The sequence below is a fragment of the Myotis myotis genome, unplaced genomic scaffold (genome assembly GCF_014108235.1).
Source record: "Myotis myotis isolate mMyoMyo1 unplaced genomic scaffold, mMyoMyo1.p scaffold_m19_p_2, whole genome shotgun sequence".
Lineage (NCBI taxonomy): Eukaryota > Metazoa > Chordata > Mammalia > Chiroptera > Vespertilionidae > Myotis > Myotis myotis.
The window spans coordinates 25,718,493-25,736,853 of NW_023416324.1; the positions used below are offsets into that span (position 1 = coordinate 25,718,493).

Consider the following 18,361-nt stretch of genomic DNA (forward strand, 5'->3'; position numbering starts at 1 on the left):
GATTGGTGTTTCTGAGTTCTTGGGCTATATTTCTAGAAGTGGGATTACTGGGTCAAATGGGAGTTACATTTTTAATTTTTTGAGGAAACTCCATACTGTTTTTCACAGTGGCTGCACCAGCCTGCATTCCCACCAGCAGTGTACAACGATTCCTTTTTCTCCACATCCTCGCCAATATTGTTGTTTGTTGATTTGTTGATGATAGCCATTCTGACAGGTGTGAAATGGTACCTCATTGTCGTTTTAATTTGCATCTCAAGGATGATTAGTGACTTTGAGCATGTTTTCATATGTCTCTTGGCCTTCTGTGCATCCACTTTCGAAAAGTGTCTATTTAGGTCCTTTGCCCATTTTTTGATTGGATTGTTTATCTTCCTTTTGTTAAGTTGTATGAGTTCCCTATAAACTTTAGAGATTAAACCCTTATCAAATGTAACATTGGCAAACATGTTCTCCCATGCTTTGGGCTCTCTTGTTTTGTTGATGGTTTCTTTGCAGTGCAGAAGCTCTTTATTTTGATGTAGTCCCATTTGTTGATTTTTCTCCTTAGTTTCCATTGTCCTAGGAGATGTATTGGTAAAGATAGTGCTATGACATATGTCTGATATTTTCCTGCCTATGGGATTTCCAAATCTTTCAACTGTTTATATGCCTTTAGGTAACTTCATACAGTGCCTGTGTAAGAAAAGAGGAATTGTTTTTTTTTTGCCTCCTTCTCTAAGAAGTAAACTTTGAGGGTTATAGATGATGTTTCAGACCTTGTATTAGCCATAGAATCAGACACATTGCTTGAGATCTAGTAGGTACGCAGCAATTGCTTATCAATTTGTTCACTAAGAATTCATTTTAAGAATGAATTAATATTACACTATAAAAACTGCCATGTTTTCTTTTTGTTTTTTCCTTCTTGTCTTTAGATCACTCAGTCTTTGGTGTTTCTGCTGATGGCTACACTTTTCAGTGCATTGACTGGTTTGCCATGGAGTCTTTATAATACTTTTGTGATAGAAGAAAAACATGGTTTCAATCAACAGGTATAATAGAAAATGCAAGTGTTCTCTCTTAAATGTGAAGACCTTTTGTGCTCATAATTTGCTGTTGTAGAGCATGAATTAGTTGAGAAAAAAGGGAACTGCATGTGGCAAAGATTGTAGTTTAAAGTCTTTCCATAAGCTCTTCTAGCACTCTAATGTCTAATGCTTTTCAGCTGACATTTAAGTGAGTTTATTTTAAACTGTAGAATGTAAGACATTTAGTTATTGTCTTGGGTTACCTAGTGTCATATGATATAGTGTTACTGCCTTTTAATTTTTAAATTTACTTTAATAATGTATCCTTTATATTCATTAATTAGTTATTTAATAGCAGTTTCTCAGTTTCTTGTGATGTTTTCTTTTTTCAGACTTTGGGGTTCTTCATGAAAGATGCAATCAAAAAATTTATTGTGACTCAGTGCATTTTATTGCCTGTGTCTTCACTTCTACTTTACATTATTAAAATTGGGGGTGACTATTTTTTTATTTACGCCTGGCTATTCACATTAGCTGTTTCTCTGGTGAGTAAAACTTTTGTTTCATGTTTTTTACAAATTTCCTTAGTGGGATAATTATGGTATAGTCTTCATTAGCATGTAAACAGTTATTAAGAAGCAGATAAAATACACATAAGTGCTCATAAATTCCCCTGTTGGTTTCTGCTTTTGGTTATAAAAATAGGAGAATTGACTCTGACAGATTTTCTTCTCCTTATGTTGACTTTTACAGATCCTAGAAGCTAGTTGTTACTTTTAATGATCCAGTTGTCAGGCAATTTGGGCTATGCATTTATGAGTTGCCACCAGAATGGATGACACACTTTGGTAATTTAATGACTCTTGACTGAGCTCCGTTGCCTAAAAATCATGGCTGTTTTGAAGAGAATAGATTGAAGAGGGACAAGAAGAAAGCATAAATGTACCTGGTTTTTCTTTGCTTTCTTCCTCTGCTTTTTCCTTCCTCCTTTCTCCCTTTTCCCTCTCTCCCTTCTCCCTTCTCTGTTCCTTCCTCCTTCCTTTCTTCCCGTTCTCCCTACCTTCCCCTTCTGCTTTTCTCCCCATTACTTCTCTCCTGTCTTCCTTCTCCCTCCCTTTTTCTCTCATCCCCTTTCATTTTCCCTCATTCACATCTTCTTTTCCTCTTCTCCTTCCCACATTCTAAACTGTTTCACAACACAAACACTACAACACAGTGAAAATTGTCTGTTGACAGCCCCTAGAAAATATCATCTGTCATCGCTTAACTCCACCAGTGAGCAGGTTTATTTTAGTCTGAATTAGCGTGATGCTCATTACTTCACTTCCCACTGGTGGGATCAAGATTAGAAAATGGGCACTAGTTGGATTTACAAATATCTGTTGAATTGCAAACGAAGTGAGAGGAAATGCTTCCAAAATACTTAAAGAAGTGCTGTTTCGCCATAACCGGTTTGGCTCAGTGGATAGAGCGTTGGCCTGCGGACTGAAGGGTCCCAGGTTCGATTCTGGTCAGGGGCATGTACGTTGGTTGCGGGCACATCCCCAGTGGGAGGTGCGCAGGAGGCGGCTGATGGGTATTTCTCTCTCATCAATTCATCGATGTTTCTGACTCTCTGTCTCTCTCCCTTCCTCTCTGTGGAAAATCAATAAAATATATATTAAAAAAAAAAAAAAAAAAAAGCTTAATCTCTAAAAAAAAAAAAAAAAGTGCTGTTTTAACCAAGTGTACAGTTGTGAACTGTAGGTAATTAATTTTAGCTGACCAACCAAATAAGACAGCACACAGTCAGGTGCTAGTAATTTTTTAGCAAAGACTTCAGATCTGTCATGGTTACTTTAAAAGGCAGCATTCCAACTTCTTACGGGCTTATGAAATTCCCAAGATACTTTTGAATGGACCATTTGACTTTTCAGTTATTAACACTTTGAGATTATTCATATTGATTTAATTTGTCAAACAGATTGATGAATTTGGTATGTTTTGGGACTGGGAAAACCAGAACAAATACTAGTAGATAAGGCCCCTGCTCTCAAGGTTAGGATCACGTAATTGTTTCAATGTAATTGAATCTGTATAATGAGTAGTTTTTTTAAGAATATGTTCATAGGTTGTTCTGACATTTACTTTTCAGGTGCTTGTCACAATCTATGCTGATTATATTGCCCCTTTATTTGACAAATTCACACCTCTACCTGAGGGAAAGCTTAAACAAGAAATTGAAATAATGGCAAAGAGTATTGACTTTCCTTTGACTAAGGTGTATGTTGTTGAAGGTAAGGCTACTGGGGGTAAGAAGATTTCGTTTGAGTGGTTTATTTGAGAACTTTATTCTTAAAACTTTAATAAATGAGCAAATCAGTTTGTTTAAAATTTTGTTATCTAAAGGTTAAGATTTTACATTTTGACGTTTTAAGATTTATAGGAATTGATGGTATAGTCCAGGGATAGAAGCTGGTGGCTTGGTGTCAAATCCTATTCTTGCTGAAGCTGTGTTTGGTTGGCTTTACAATATTTTTTTTTAATTTTGGGCCAAGGCCTTTATCACTTCCTTTAATAGCATGCATATTAGACTGACTTATGGACTTTGTTACCTGTCTGGCACCTAGTAATTAAGTAGGGCTGTTGTATAGTCATTCCATTTAGCACTAGTTTTAGGCTCATAAAGCCATTGTTATTGGCTTTGTCTCAACAAAACTTCCAGTGTTCTGGAAGACTCTGATTGTGAAAACCTGCAAATTACCAAAAACTGTCCTACCATTGGGTAGAGGTAAGCTATCTTAGGAGCTTACATAAGACTACTAAAGTCTCAAGGAAGCTTACAGAGACGTCAATTAAAACTGTTGTGTGGTACCATGACTTTCAGAATCTTTACATTAAAATACATGTAAATGAACAGGCTGGTTTTGCCTCTGTTACTTACCAGCTGTGGAATCTTGGACAGATCACTTTACCACTCTGGCTTTCAGTTTTGCTTCCTCTAAACCACGGTTTGGCAAACATTTTCTGTAATGCCATAGATAATAAATATTTTAGGCTTTGCAGGCGTATGTTCTTTGTTGAAGCTATTCAACTATGCCATTATAGTGCCAAACAGCATAGATTATACATAAATATGAGCAAGGCTGTGTTCTATAAAACTTTATGTGTAAAAATAAGTAGCAGATTAGAGTGAGCCTGCAAGCCATAGTTTGTCCATCCATCATTTAAACTAAAAAATCACCAATGAGAAGCAGTTATATTAGGTGAATGAATAGAAACAGAGTTACGTAATTTCAGGGCCAGGTAAGAACAGAGATGGTCACAACTGGAAAGAATGAATTAACAGCAATTAGGAGAGTATAGAAATCTCAGATATTTGGTAGCTTCTGAGGTTATATAGGTCAACTAAAGGTACAATTGGAACATTTCCATGGGGAAATGGTAGGAGAACAAGCCGATTCATATTACTTCTTTAGCCTCTGAGAATCACTACTCTTAATTAATATTAAACAGTAGCACACTAATTAGTACAGTAGAACAGTTTCTCAGGGTCTTTACTAAAGAAGCAACCTAAGTTGCTAATCACTTAAGTTATAATCAGATAACATGAAATCACAGCTGATGATATGACAATAGAGATATTTACATATGTGATATATGATTTTAGATAAAATAGGCGAGGCTTTATGTAGGGTTATAATATAAGCTGAAAGTTTATAGAAAATCAAGATTTGAGTAGGTGGAGGGGTAGAATTTCAGAGGGTAGGCTGAGGAGTTAATAGTCTTCATTGAATCCTAGCTCTATCACAGTTACCTGTATGACTATGGGCAACTTTACTTTGCTAAACAGACGTTTTCTCATTGGTAATGTATGCTTTTATTGTTGTTAATAATGGTAACAGTCCTCAAAAATATTTTGAATGAGTGAATATTGTTACTAACAATAACAACACATTACAGATTTGTAAATTAATAGGAATGTAGTAGTGAGAAGCCAAGATTCCTGCTCTCAGAAAATATCAGAGAGCAAGTGCTATGCAGGGAATTAACCAGTGTGATGTGATGAAGAATGACTGAGTAGATACTTTAGAGCAGTGGTTCTCAACCTTCTGGCCCTTTAAATACAGTTCCTCATGTTGTGACCCAACCATAAAATTATTTTCGTTGCTACTTCATAACAGTAATGTTGCTACTGTTATGAATCGTAATGTAAATATCTGATATGCAGGATGGTCTTAGGCGACCCCCGTGAAAGGGTCGTTCAACTGCCAAAGGGGTTGCGACCCACAGGTTGAGAACCGCTGCTTTAGAGGGTCATCAGGCAAGACCTCACTGAGCAAATGGATGTAAGCTGAGACCTGAAGAAAGGAGCCATGCATGCTGAAATCAAGAGAAAGACCTTCTAGAGCTTTGAATCATCAAGACACAGAAAATAGTCCAATGTGGCTGCCACTTAGCAGGAGTGTTAGGACATGAAATCTGAGACAAGCAAGAATCAGACCACGAGGGCCTTTGTAAATCAGGGGAAGGAGCTTGAGTTTTATTTTAACTTCAAGGGGAAAAGCCATTGAAGGTTTTAGGCAGGAAAGTGACATGGTCTGGTTTGTATTTTTAAAATATCTTGGTTTGCTATGGAGAATAGATTGTAGGGGCGGCAAGGGTAGAAGCAGGGAGAGCCGTTAGGAGGTTGTTCTAGTAATCCAGGTAGGGAAGAGTAGTAGCTTAGACTAGGGCAGTAGTGATTGAAGGAGAGAAGTGGATGCACTGGGGATGTGTTTTAGAGGTAGAGTTGATGGGACTATACTAATAGATTATATGGAAAAGATTAAGGGAGAAGGGGAGACATCAAGGATGATAACCTAGATATTTAGCCTGAGCAATTGGATAAATGATAGTTTACTGATATTGGAAAAACTGGGGAACAGCAGGTTTATGCGAACTTAAGTTGGATGTGCTGTATATTGAGATATCTATTGAACATTGAATTAGAATTCTGCAGGCAATAGTTAGTGGCAAACAGGTAGTAGAAACCAACTGGCTATGTAAGCAGAAAACAATTGCTAATTGAAACACTATTTGATAGCTTACAGAATCACCAGGAAATTAAGTTTACCAAGCTTGGAAGATGGGCTGTTCCATAGGGAGATGGGGAACTCGGAATTTCACTGCAGACCAGTCTGGGAGGACATTGCTGTTGCCTCCTTCTGTTGGATTCAGCAGTTTGCACCCCTAATATCCCTGCCACTAGCACCTACAGAATTAGTTTCTCACTGCCCTGCTTCTAGTGCTAACTATCCAGAGTCCCCAATGGGTGCATTTGACTGACTGAGCCAGGGCACAGGGCTAGCTGTCAGAAATGCTGGGGAAGCAGATATGTGTCTTTTTGTATTTCTTAAATGAGAAGCAGTCTCTCACAAGATTTACATGGTTTGAATTCCCTTAACTCTGAACAGAGATTCCAGTCCTGGGCAGGGAAGAAGCCACACATAAGAATATAAGCAACAAATATACACTATAGACATTCATGGGAAGATGTAGAGATAGCAAATAGTCAGCTGGGTGTATGAGTTTGGCGTTCTAGGGAGAGGGCAGGGCCAGCAATATCGATAGGGAAGTATCTGGCACGTAGGTGAGTTTAATGACACGGATAAGGACATTTAGAGAAGAGAGTGGGGCTCAGGTCAGAGTCAGCAGGAGAGGAAGAGCCAGCATCGGACACAGAGGAGAGACCATTGAGATAGGAAGGAAAAGAGGAGAAAATGCTGTTTCTTTTTAAATAGGAAAAGAAAGTGTTTCAAGGAGGGAGTGGTCAACTGCAAATGCTGCTGAGAGGTTGATTAAGATCATAAACAAAAATGATACAGATGGCAGTGCCTTACATTTGCATAGAACATTTTGATTTTTTAGTTCTCAAATACATTGCCTCACACCTCAAGTAGCATCATTAATCCATTTAGTAAACAAGCACTATTGAATATATACTGCGTGCCAGGCACAGCAATACAAAAAGCTTATGGTCTAGTGCAGGGACTCTTAAACCTTAGTGAGAACTGTATAAGAATTCCCTGGAGCCAAAACCGTTTAGCTCGGTGGATAGAGCGTCGGCCTGTGGACTGAAGGGTCCCAGGTTCGATTCCGGTCAAGGGCATGTACCTTGGTTGCGGGCACATCCCCAGTAGGGAGTGTGCAGGAGGCAGCTGGTCGATGTTTCTCTCTCATTGATGTTTCTAACTCTCTATCTCTCTCCCTTCCTCTCTGTAAAAAATCAATAAAAATATATTTAAAAAAAATTTTAAAAAAAGAATTCCCTTGAGAGTTTGTTAAAAGATAAATTGCTGGCCTCCATTCCCAGAGGTCTGACCTCATAGGTGTTTCTAGTTTTTACTTTCTAACGAGCTCCTGGGGTGATTTTGGTGGAAGGGTTCCTTGGGCCATACTTTGAGACACTTGGACCAGTGGGAGATATTAAGATGTTAATTTTATTTTATTTATATGCCTACAATCTGCCTGCTTCCATAAATAACTTCAGGCACCATCTAAGAAATATTTTTAAATTAATTTTTTTAAAAACAAGACAGAAATGAAAGTATAAGACCTCAGATTGATACACGGCTTTCCAGACCCTATATGACTAGCAAAATTGGACCACATATTTGGCAATTAAACAAAAACTGAAAAATAAATAAGTAAATGCCACTATTTATCAAAGCCTTACTGTATTCTAAACATACTGTCAAACGTACTGCTATATATATATAGAATATACTATATCCTAAATATACTACTAGACATTCTTTACATTAGAAATAAGAGTAGATAAAAACTCACATTTCTGTCTGGCCAGCGTGGCTCAGTGGTTGAGCATTGTCTCATGAACCAGGAGGTTACCGGTTCAAGTCCCAGTCACGGCACATGCCCTGGTGGCAGGCTCAGTCCTAGTAGGAGGTGTGCAAGAGGCAGCCGATCAGTGATTCTCTCTCATCATTAATGTTCCTATCTGTCCCTCTCTCTTCCTCTTTGAAATCAATAAAAAAATATTTTTTAATTCACATTTCTGTGAGAGATCTAAAATTCTCAAGAGAAACAAATATTTTATTATTACTTTTTAAAAGTATGTAAATAATAATAGTTTATATGGATCAGGCAGTATACTAATTGATTTACTTAGAATTTCTCATGTAACCCTTACCCTAATCCAATGACATAGATATTGGCTTGCATCATAAACAGGTAAATAAAGCTTAAAGAAATTTAAGAAAGTTTCTTACTCCACAGCTAATACATGGCAGATCCAAGATTTGAACCCAAAGTCTGCTCGTAATTATTAAATTCACTGCACATTATAGAACATTTAGAAAATAAAAATACATAAATAAAGAAGAAAATAAAAAGTAATCATAGTTTGTTCAGCTACTGTTAGCCACTGTTAAAAATTTAGGTATTTTTTCCCCAGTCTTTTAAAAAATAGCTTTAATTATTTTCTGAATATAGAAGTGTGTATACTTACAAGCCTTGGAAAATAGACAAGGGGAACAAAAATCCATAGTTCTAGAAGCCAGTGATAAACACTGCAGTGGGTTTTTTTAATACTTCAGTATTTTGATATATTTCTTAATAGGCCTTTGTTTATACTTTTCTATTTACATGTATATTTTTTTCATGACAATAATGGAACCTTAGGTACATAAAGTTTTAATCCTCATTATATTGGTGAAACTTTTTCCTATCTTGTTAACATTCTTCAAAAGTATAATTTTGGCCCTAATTGGTTTGGCTCAGTGGATAGAGCGTCGGCCTGCGGACTGAAGGGTCCCAGGTTTGATTCCAGTCAAGGGCATGTACCTTGGTTGCTGGCATATCCCCAGTAGGGGGTGTGCAGATGGCAGCTGATCGATGTTTCTCTCTCATCAATATTTCTAACTCTAGTATAATTTTGCCATCTCATAGCTTTACAATAATTTAATCATTTTGCTGCTGCGGGATATTTAGGTTTTCCTTACTTACTATTGCTCTACAGCCCTGATGAGCACACATCTCTGTTGACAAGACTACAGGTAAACAGACACTCTCCACTGCTGGTGGTGATTTATGTTGATACAGTTTCTTCAGGTATTAAACCATTTGAAAATGTTAATGTCCTTTCCAGTAATTCAATTTCTAGGAGTCTCTCCAAAGGACCCCAGACTTTTTAATTATTTTCCGTGCTTTGAACTGTCTTTTCCTTAGGATCTAAACGCTCTTCCCACAGCAATGCTTATTTTTATGGCTTCTTCAAGAACAAGCGAATAGTTTTGTTTGACACTCTACTAGAAGAGTATTCTGTACTAAACAAAGACATCCGGGAGGAGTCTGGCATGGAACCCCGCAATGATGGAGAAGGGGACAGTGAAGAAATAAAAGCTAAAGTTAAAGTGAGTTCTTCTTTTCCTAAGAGACTCTGGTTTAGTTTTTATAAACAGTTTCTGTGACGACTCTAGGTAACATCCGCTTCTATGTAAGTGTTGAATTCAGGGAGACTATCAGATACAAACACCATGGCCCCTTCATAATTCTGGTATTTGGGAGAGATCCTCACTATTATACATGCTGACTACCTTGCAAGCTTTTGCAAATGTACACATTAAAATTAGAAGCATAAGATAGGAAAATTCTTATGATTATAAGCTATCTTTAAAACAGGGGCTTTATCTTTATTCCTGATATGTTTATGATCAAAGAAATCCCACAGGCAGGATAAAGAGGAGATAGACATCTCATTTTTAGTTTCATTGAGACAGTAATTATAGGCTCTGGCAACGGAGAGACTTGGATTAGAATCCTGGTTCTGTCATTTAGTAGCTGTGTGTCCTTGGGTACATTATGTAATTTGGTCAGTTTTCTTTTGTTTATTTAACAAATATTTATGAAATGTATACTCTGTGCGGAGATATTTTGCTTGGCACTTGGAATACAAACTTAAAGAGGCAAACCCTTGCTCTCAAGGAGCTTATACAATCACAGTACAACATAGTAATTGCCACAGTGAAGCTATGTATACTGGATGCAGTGAGAACACAAGAAAAGGCATTTCTTAAATCTGACCTGAGAGTCTGAGAAAGCTTTTTCTGAGTCCTTTCCTGGATGAGGTCAGCTGATGCTGACTAGCAAAGTCTAAAGTGCTAAGACTAATGGGGGGAGGGGGGAGACAATGATAAGATACGACACAAATGAAATCAGAAGTAGTCACCAGTATTTGTAGGTATGATGTTCTGTTGGCTTTGGTGTCATTCAGAGATGATTTTGAATCTGTGTAATGCTGGGCAAGTATGTTAAGCTTTCTAAATTCTTGGGGTTTGTTTTTTTTTTAATTAAATCTTTATTGTTCAGATTATTACAGTTGTTCCTCTTTTTTCCCCCCATAGCTCTCCTCCACCCAGTTCCCACCCCACCCTCTGCCCTTACCCTTCCCACTGTCCTCATCCATAGGTGTACGATTTTTTGTCCAGTCTCTTCCTGCACCCCTACACCCCTTTCTCCCCAAGAATTGTCAGTTCACTCCCTTTCTATGCCCCTGGTTCTATTATATTCACCAGTTTACTCTGCTCATCAGATTTTTTATTCACTTGATTTTTAGATTCACTTGTTGATTGATGTGTATTTGTTGTTCATAATTTGTATCTTTACCTTTTTCTTCTTCTTCCTCTTCTTAAAGGATACCTTTCAGCATTTCATGTAATACTGGTTTGGTGGTGATGAACTCCTTTAGCTTTTTCTTATCTGTGAAGCTCTTTATCTGACCTTCAATTCTGAATGATAGCTTTGCTAGATAAAGTAATCTTGGTTGTAGATTCTTGCTATTTATCACTTTGAATATTTCTTGCCACTCTCTTCTGGCCTGCATAGTTTCTGTTGAGAAATCAGCTGACAGTTGTATGTGTACTCCCTTGTAGGTAACTGTTTTTCTCTTGCTGCTTTTAAGATTCTCTCTTTGTCTTTTGCCCTTGTCATTTTAATTATGATGTGTCTTGGTGTGGTCCTCTTTGGATTCCTTTTGTTTAGGGTTCTCTGTGCATCCTGGACTTGTAAGTCCATTTATTTCACCAGGTAGGGGAAGTTTTCTGTCATTATTTCTTCAAATAGGTTTTCAATATCTTGCTCTCTCTCTTCTTCTGGCACCCCTATAATTCGGATGTTGGTGCGCTTGAAGTTGTCCCAGAGGCTCCTTACACTATCTTCATATTTTTGGATTCTTTTTTCTTTTTGCTTTTCTGGTTGGGTATTTTTTGCTTCTTCGTATTTCAAATCTTTGACTTGAATCTTGGGATCCTCTTGTCTGCTGTTGGATCTCTGTATATTATTCTTTATTTCAGTCAGTGTATGCTTAATTTCTAGTTGGTCTTTTTTCATATCCTCCAGGGTCTCACTAAATTTATCGGCGGTTTCTAGAAAACTCTTGACAAACCTTATAACTGTGGTTTTGAACTCTATATCCAGTCGTTTGCTTTCCTCCATTTCTGTCATTTGTGACCTGTTTCTTTGTCTCCGCATTTTTTATGCTTCCCTGTGTTGGTAGAGTGGCTTTGTGTGCTAGGTGTCCTATAGGGCCCAGTGGCTCAGCCTCCCCAATTATCTGAGGAGGACACTCTTGGTGCACCCCTTTGTGGGCTTTGTGCACAGTCTTGTTGTAGTTAAGCCTTGATTGTTGAAGATATCACTGGGAGGAATTGACCTCCAGGCCAGTTGGTTGTGAGAATCAGCTGTGTCTATGGTGGGAGAACTTCTGTGCTGAAGACACCCTTCTGGGGCAAGACTTGCTTCAGTGGAGCTTTGGTGCTCACTGAGTCTGCTCCCTGAGTGTGTCCCTTATGGATCTGAGGAGTTGTAGTCTGGATGGTCCCCCTCTGACCACTGGGTACACTGGCTCTTGGATCTAAGGAGGTGCTAATTTAGCCACTGCCTGAGGCTACCCAGAAGGAGCTACGAACTGATCTGCAGATTCCCCTTCCTTGTTTGGGGTTTGGAGGTGCCCAGATGAGGCCCAGCTGTGAAGCAATACAAGCTGCTGTGGGGCCTTGGGCCTTCTCTTGGAAGTTCTGGGTCTGTCTGGCCCAGCTGCAATTTGTTAGGTAATTTTCAGGTTGCAAAGAGCCAGGGCATTCATATGCAAAAGCCTCTGCCGCAGCGTGGGTGGGGCGAGGTCTCAGGGGATCAACAGGGTGGAGCAAACAGCTATGGCTGATCCTCAGCCCTGCCCTAAGAGGCCCTACGTTTCAGCTTCTCGGTACTTGCTGCAAGCACTGCTGAGAGAAAGCCGCCCTCGAGTTCTGAGTTCTGCCTGCTGCCAGACAGTCCAGTTTCTCCCCGTATGAGTCTGGGTCCCCAGAGACTTCCCGGAACTGGAGTTCAGAGCAGTCGGGAGCTTGAGACTCCCTCCCGATTCAAAAAGACAGCCGCATCCTCAGTTGCCAGCCCTTGCTGCATGTGCCTCCGCACTTCTGCAGTTTACTTCCGCACCGCACCTCTTCTGAGTCTCAGTGTGTGCCGGGGTCCAACCCCAGCAGGTCCAGGGGTTCCCAAAGGCGTAGACGGAGTCGGCGAAGTAGGAATGACATGGAGAGGGCGTTCAGATGATCATCATAGCAAGGTTCTCTAGCCACGTTCTGGTCAGGATCTCCAGTGAGGTTCTGGTTAGGATCTCCAGCCAGGTTCTGTGTCCATGTTCTCTTGCTAGGTTCTCCAGCCAGGTTCTGTAGCCATGTTCCCTCGCTAGGTTCTCCAGCCAGGTTCTGTCCAGGTTCTCCAGCCAGGTTCAGTCACCAGGTTCTAGTCAGGTTCTTTTGTCAATTTCTGTAGTCAGGTTCAGTCCAGGATCTTTTGCCATGTTCTCTCGCTAGGTTCTGTCTCTAGGTTCTGAGGCCAGTTTCTGTCCAGGATCTTTTGCCATGTTCTCTCCAGCGAAGTTCTTCTGTCTCTAGAGAACGTTCTGTGTAGGTTCTGTGCCTAGGTTCTGTCTCTCTTGGTTCCGTATTCTAAGTTCTGTGTCTTGCTGTCTTATTACATCTGTATTTATACCAGTTGATTTAATCCTATCAATCTCTATTCCAAAGGTTAGGGCGTTTCTTATCTTCATTCCAGGGAGTAAAGATTATGTAGCTTAAGCATGATTGTTCGTAGTTAAAGTGATTAATTACCCACCTGGCACTAGTTAAGAGGTTTTATTCCCTCCCTAACTTCAGGGGAAAATCCCTACCTGGGGAAACAACCTTTCTCAGAGACCTTGGTTAAAACACATAGTGCCAAGAAGGTGAGCAAACATATTAAGAACAGTATGCCATATATGCCAGGTCCCTTGAAACAGCAAGCATCGACCGGCTCCCGGCAAATTCCCCCTTTTTAATTTTTTAAAAGCAGGCATTAAAAAGAAAAACCTGAAATGCTCTCTTGTATCCACTTTAAGAGTAGGATTGGCGCTTTCCGCTATTACCTGAGTCCTGATCTATCACCCCAGGGAGAGCTTGCCAATCCTGCACTTTCCCGGGGTGGAAAGGCTGCAGTGGGGTTAAGGATAAGGCTCCTTGGGCCTACCTTCTCCCATGCCATTACATTTACCTTTCCTTCCTCAGAAAAGCATGGACATATTTCTTGTATAAAACGTTCTGTCTGACTGGGAGTAACCTTAATTCCTCTGCTAGCAAGCATATATGTTAAAAGATCAATACAGAGTCTTTTTTCTTTAGACTCAGTATGGCACATCTTCTTAATCTAAAGATCAATACAGAGTCTTCTTTCTTTGGACTCAGTATGGCACATCTTCTCAATCTAAGTTCTGTACTATCCACCTTCTTACCCTACTTATCTTCTATAGGGGGGTCTGTAGCACCCTGGTGGAGTCCTATCCGTCCCGAGTGTGGGGTTCTCAATGCGGGGGGAGGGGAGAGGCTTACCTAGGGGAATCCTGTTCCAGGGCTTCCCAAAGGTGTGGACGGAGTCGGCGAAGACTATCCACCCTCTTCCTACGGTGGAGTCCTATCCGTCCCATGTGCAGGGCGCTTACCTAGGGGGTCCCTGTTCGGGCGCCAGATGCTGGGGTCCAACCCCAGCAGGTCCAGGGGTCCCCAAAGGTGTGGATGGAGTCGGCGAAGAAGGAATGACACGGAGACAGCGTTCAGTTGATCAGCAGCCTAGCCAGGATCTCTAGCCAGGATCTCCAGCCAAGTTCTGGTCTGGATCTCCAGAAGGGTTCTGCTGTTTATTGTCTTGTTACATCCGTATTTATACCAGTTGATTTTAATCCTGTCAATTTCTATTACAAAGGTTAGGGCATTTCTTATCTCCATTCCAGGGAGTAAAGATTATGTAGCTTAAGCATGATTGTTTGTAGTGATTAACTACCCGCCTGGCACTTAGTTAAGGAGTTTCATCCCCTCCCTGACTTCAGGGAAAAATTCCTACCTGGGGAAACAACCTTTCTAGGAGAGGCATCCCCTCCCTGACTTCAGGGAAAAATTCCTACCTGGGGAAACAACATTTCTTGGAGAGGTGACCTTGGTTAAAACACACAGCGCTAAGGGGAGCAAACATATTAAGAACAGTATGCTATATACGCCAGGTCCCTTGAAACATATGCTGTGCAGATGTTTCTTTCCTGCAGCGACTGTGTCAAGCAGCAAGGATGGACCGGCTTCCGGCAAGTGTGCTTTTCTCTTTCCTTCTAGTTGTAGAATTTCCACTCAGCCAGCCTTCCTGTAGTTCTGGATGATATCTGTTTTGTCTTTTAGTTGTATTTTTGAAGTTGTTGTGGGAGGCAGCAATTTCCGGTGTTTACCTATGCCGCCATCTTGGTTTTCTCCTGGGTGTTTTTTTTTAATATATATGTTTTTATTATTTCAGAGAGGAAGGGAAAGTGAGAGAGAGATAGAAACATCAATGATGAGAGAAAATCACTGATCAGCTGCCTCCTGCATGCCCCACACTGGGGATCAAACCCACAACCCAGGCATGTGCCCTGACCAGGAATTGAACTGTGACCTCCTGGTTCATAGGTTGACGCTCAACTGCTGGCCAGGCAAAACTTTGGTTTCTTAACTAAAAGATGATGCTACTGGGGTTTCTCACTTCAGCACTGTTGACATTTGGGCCAGATAATATTTAGTTGTGGGAGGATGTCTTGTGAATCATAGGATGTTTAACAGAATCCCTGGCCTCTCTCCACTAGATGCCAGCATCAGCACCACTACCACCGCCTTGCCACCCCAACAGATGTGACTACCAAAAACGTCTCTAGACATTGCCTGATATCCATGGGGGTGGGGGCTTGCAGGGCAAGATCGCTCTGAGTTGAGAGATACTGGGCTAAAGATGCCTACCTTTTAGGGTCGTGAAGATTAAATGAAATAATGTACAGGGTGGGTCAAAGGTAGGTTTACAGTTGTGAGTATGCAAAACACAGAATTTATTCTTGTATTATTGTTTATTAATTATTGTATTACTTTCTATACAAACAACTATAAACCCACTTTTGCCCCACCCTATATTAGAAATACCTTTAGTTCATTTTATATTGTCTACATACCAGAAAATATTTACTATCATTCAAGCATCCGCTTTGACTTAAAAAGATGGTCTAGTAAAATTCCTAGCCTGTTATAAATATGTAGCTGGAACAAAATTCTGTGAAGGGATTAAATAGCATTGGGAGAAGCTTAACTCATTTGATTGTATTTATTTTTTAAGTGTGGTTATCCCACTTGTTAGGATTTTGGAATAAAGACCACTTTGGTCTGACCAAGGGTCATAGGATTTTAAGCCAGGGAGAGATCTTAAGGTCATCTTGTAGTTAGGAAAACTGGAGTCCAGAAAGGCTAACCCAGTGACAACACTGAGGAGTCATACAAATTCAGCAAAGCAACCTACTAAGAGGTATCCACATACAGGGTGGATTGCATTATAGCGAAACCTAGACATAGGTAGTGATTCACTAACTTTAAGCAATGTAATGAAATTAGATCTTTAGTATCTATGAAAACAGTACTCTTTGGCTTAAAGTTTTAAAAAGATTGGTTAGTCCTTTGAAGCATGTTGAATGGAATTTGAATTATTTTCTGGCTTCTTAAAGAGCCTGCTTTATTTCATTGATAACTGCAAATATTTTAGCATCTATGTATAAGTTACAAGATGAAGATATATTAGACATAGCCCTACCCTAAAGAACCTATAGTGAAGAAGACTAGATATGTACACAAATAGCCCATACTTTAAGGCAAAGTGTGGTAAATATCCTAAGTAGCCGAAGTAGTGTGGCTTTTAGAAATTAAGAAGTTAATGCAGATTCTAATGATCAGACAGATTTCTTAAAAGAGAATATTTGAACTAGACAGGATTTGACTTGAGGATGGGCCTCTTCACATTGAAGACATGGAATTAATAAAGCTAAAGAGACCAAAAACAACAACAACTCACTGTACAGTGGCTATTCTGAGACTGATGACTGAATGGATTCTCTGAGAATGAGATGAAAACATAGGCCAGGACCAGTTTATAAAATACTCCTTCTTGAAGACATCAAGGGGTTGTTTCCAGTGGCCTGAAAAGTTTAGATTGACTTGAGTATAGAGGCCAGATCTTGTTTTAGGAAGATAAAAATTTGGTGGCAGCATATAGGAGAGAGCAAAGACTGGAGGCAGACAGGCTTCTTGAGGCCTATTGCATCAAGAGAAGCATGAGACAATGAGGCCCTGCACTAGAGTGAGAGGTCAGAATAAGTGGGAGAATAACAATAAAAGATGGATTTAAAGTACTTGCTGATTGCTGGTATGTGGAGTGAAGGAGAAGGTCAAAGATGGACTCAACATTCATTAACTGTATTGCTTTCCAGTGTATGTCCCACTGGTGAGGTGATTTTAAGTAGTATATCATTGTGAGTTTGAATAGCTATATTTACTACTGTATATTAGGAAAAAGAAAACTAGCATATTATGATTTCATGAATATTGTCATTTAGGATGAGGCTCAGTTTTAAAAAGTGAGTTGGGTTAGTGGCTCAGTGTTGGGCATCGACCTATGAACCAGGAGATCACAGTTCGATTTCTAGGCAAGGCACTGCCCAGGTTGTGGGATCCCCAGTGTGGGGCATGCAGGACGCAGCTGATCAATGATTCTCTCTCATCATTGATGTTTCTATCTCTCCCTCTCCCTTCCTCTCTTGAAATCAATAAAAAAATATTTTTTAAAAAGTGAATTGGTTTAAAGAAAGACATTAAGTAAATAACACAGAGAGTACACAGATGTGGCCGAAGTTTAGAAAACAGTGATTTATTCAGCACCTGCTACTGAGCACCTAGTATGTACAGTACAGTGGGGGATGCAAAGATGGTTTTAAGTCTGGATAATGTAGAGAAGATGAATTGTTTGATTTTTAACAAGTTTAAGGAAGAACACTCAAGCTATTTGAAATCCCTCCTCTTAGAGATAACTGCTATGAGCATTTTGAATGTCTGTATTGGCTATTAACATTTTAAAAGCTGTCTAGGAAACTTACTCTCTGGAATTTTACCCTTCAGGGGACAAATAGAACACATAATTGGAACAACCTGTGTCAAAAGCAGTTTAAATAAAAGGAAAATTAAAACTACATAAAACTGAACAGAAAAGCTGCCCTTTTATAGAAGAAAACAAGTATTTCCGCTGCACGTGGTAGGGTTAGGTGAAAGTCTCCCTACCTGTTAAGTATAATAGAAATGGCACAGGCTTCTCAGATGTGGGTTTGGATTTTACCCACTGTTTATTAGCAAGATATCTTAAGCAAGACATTTATTATTTATTTATTTATATTTTTAATATATTTTTATTGATTTCAGAGAGGAAGGGAGAGAGAGAAAGAGATAGAAACGTCAATGATGAGAGAATCATTGATCGGCTGCCTCCTGCACACCCACACTGGGAATCGAGCCCACAAACCGGGTATGTGTCCTGTCCTAGAATCAAACCATGACCTCCTGGTTCATAGGTCGATACTCAACCACTGAGCCATGTTGGCCAGGCTTAAGCAAGACATTTAATTTCTTAGCTTCCTTTTCCTCATCTCTAAACTGAAGATAATACTTTCCATCCTGCCCAGCTTGGTGCTGTGAAGATCAAATGAATCAGTGTATGAATTTTATAAAAAGGAAAGTATCATAGATAAGGAAGATGTGTGGTATTTTTGTTGTTCTTTTATATGAAATTAGTGTGGAAAAGTAAGAAAATCCAGTTCTGCTACAAGCAAGTAATTCTTTTTCTGGAAAATGATCCTTGTTTAATCTCTTTCATTCCATATCTTTGAGTGTGACTCCAGTGCAGTTCTGAATAGCTTCTAAATCCAGATATCAAACCAAAGACATGAGCCTATGCTA

The 18,361-nt window shown here is 39.6% G+C and overlaps 1 protein-coding gene across 3 annotated transcripts in view; it reads left to right on the forward strand.

Annotated features, from left to right (window-relative positions):
• The window catches only part of ZMPSTE24 (zinc metallopeptidase STE24), a 39,267-nt gene that overhangs the window by 10,160 nt on the left and 10,746 nt on the right, over positions 1 to 18,361 (forward strand). For all 3 annotated transcript variants that reach the window (XM_036350400.1, XM_036350401.1, XM_036350398.1), the window contains 4 exons: positions 918 to 1,034; positions 1,403 to 1,555; positions 3,145 to 3,286; positions 9,219 to 9,403. In XM_036350400.1, the coding sequence (XP_036206293.1) occupies positions 918 to 1,034; positions 1,403 to 1,555; positions 3,145 to 3,286; positions 9,219 to 9,403 (597 nt within the window). The remainder of the gene's footprint in view (positions 1 to 917; positions 1,035 to 1,402; positions 1,556 to 3,144; positions 3,287 to 9,218; positions 9,404 to 18,361) is intronic.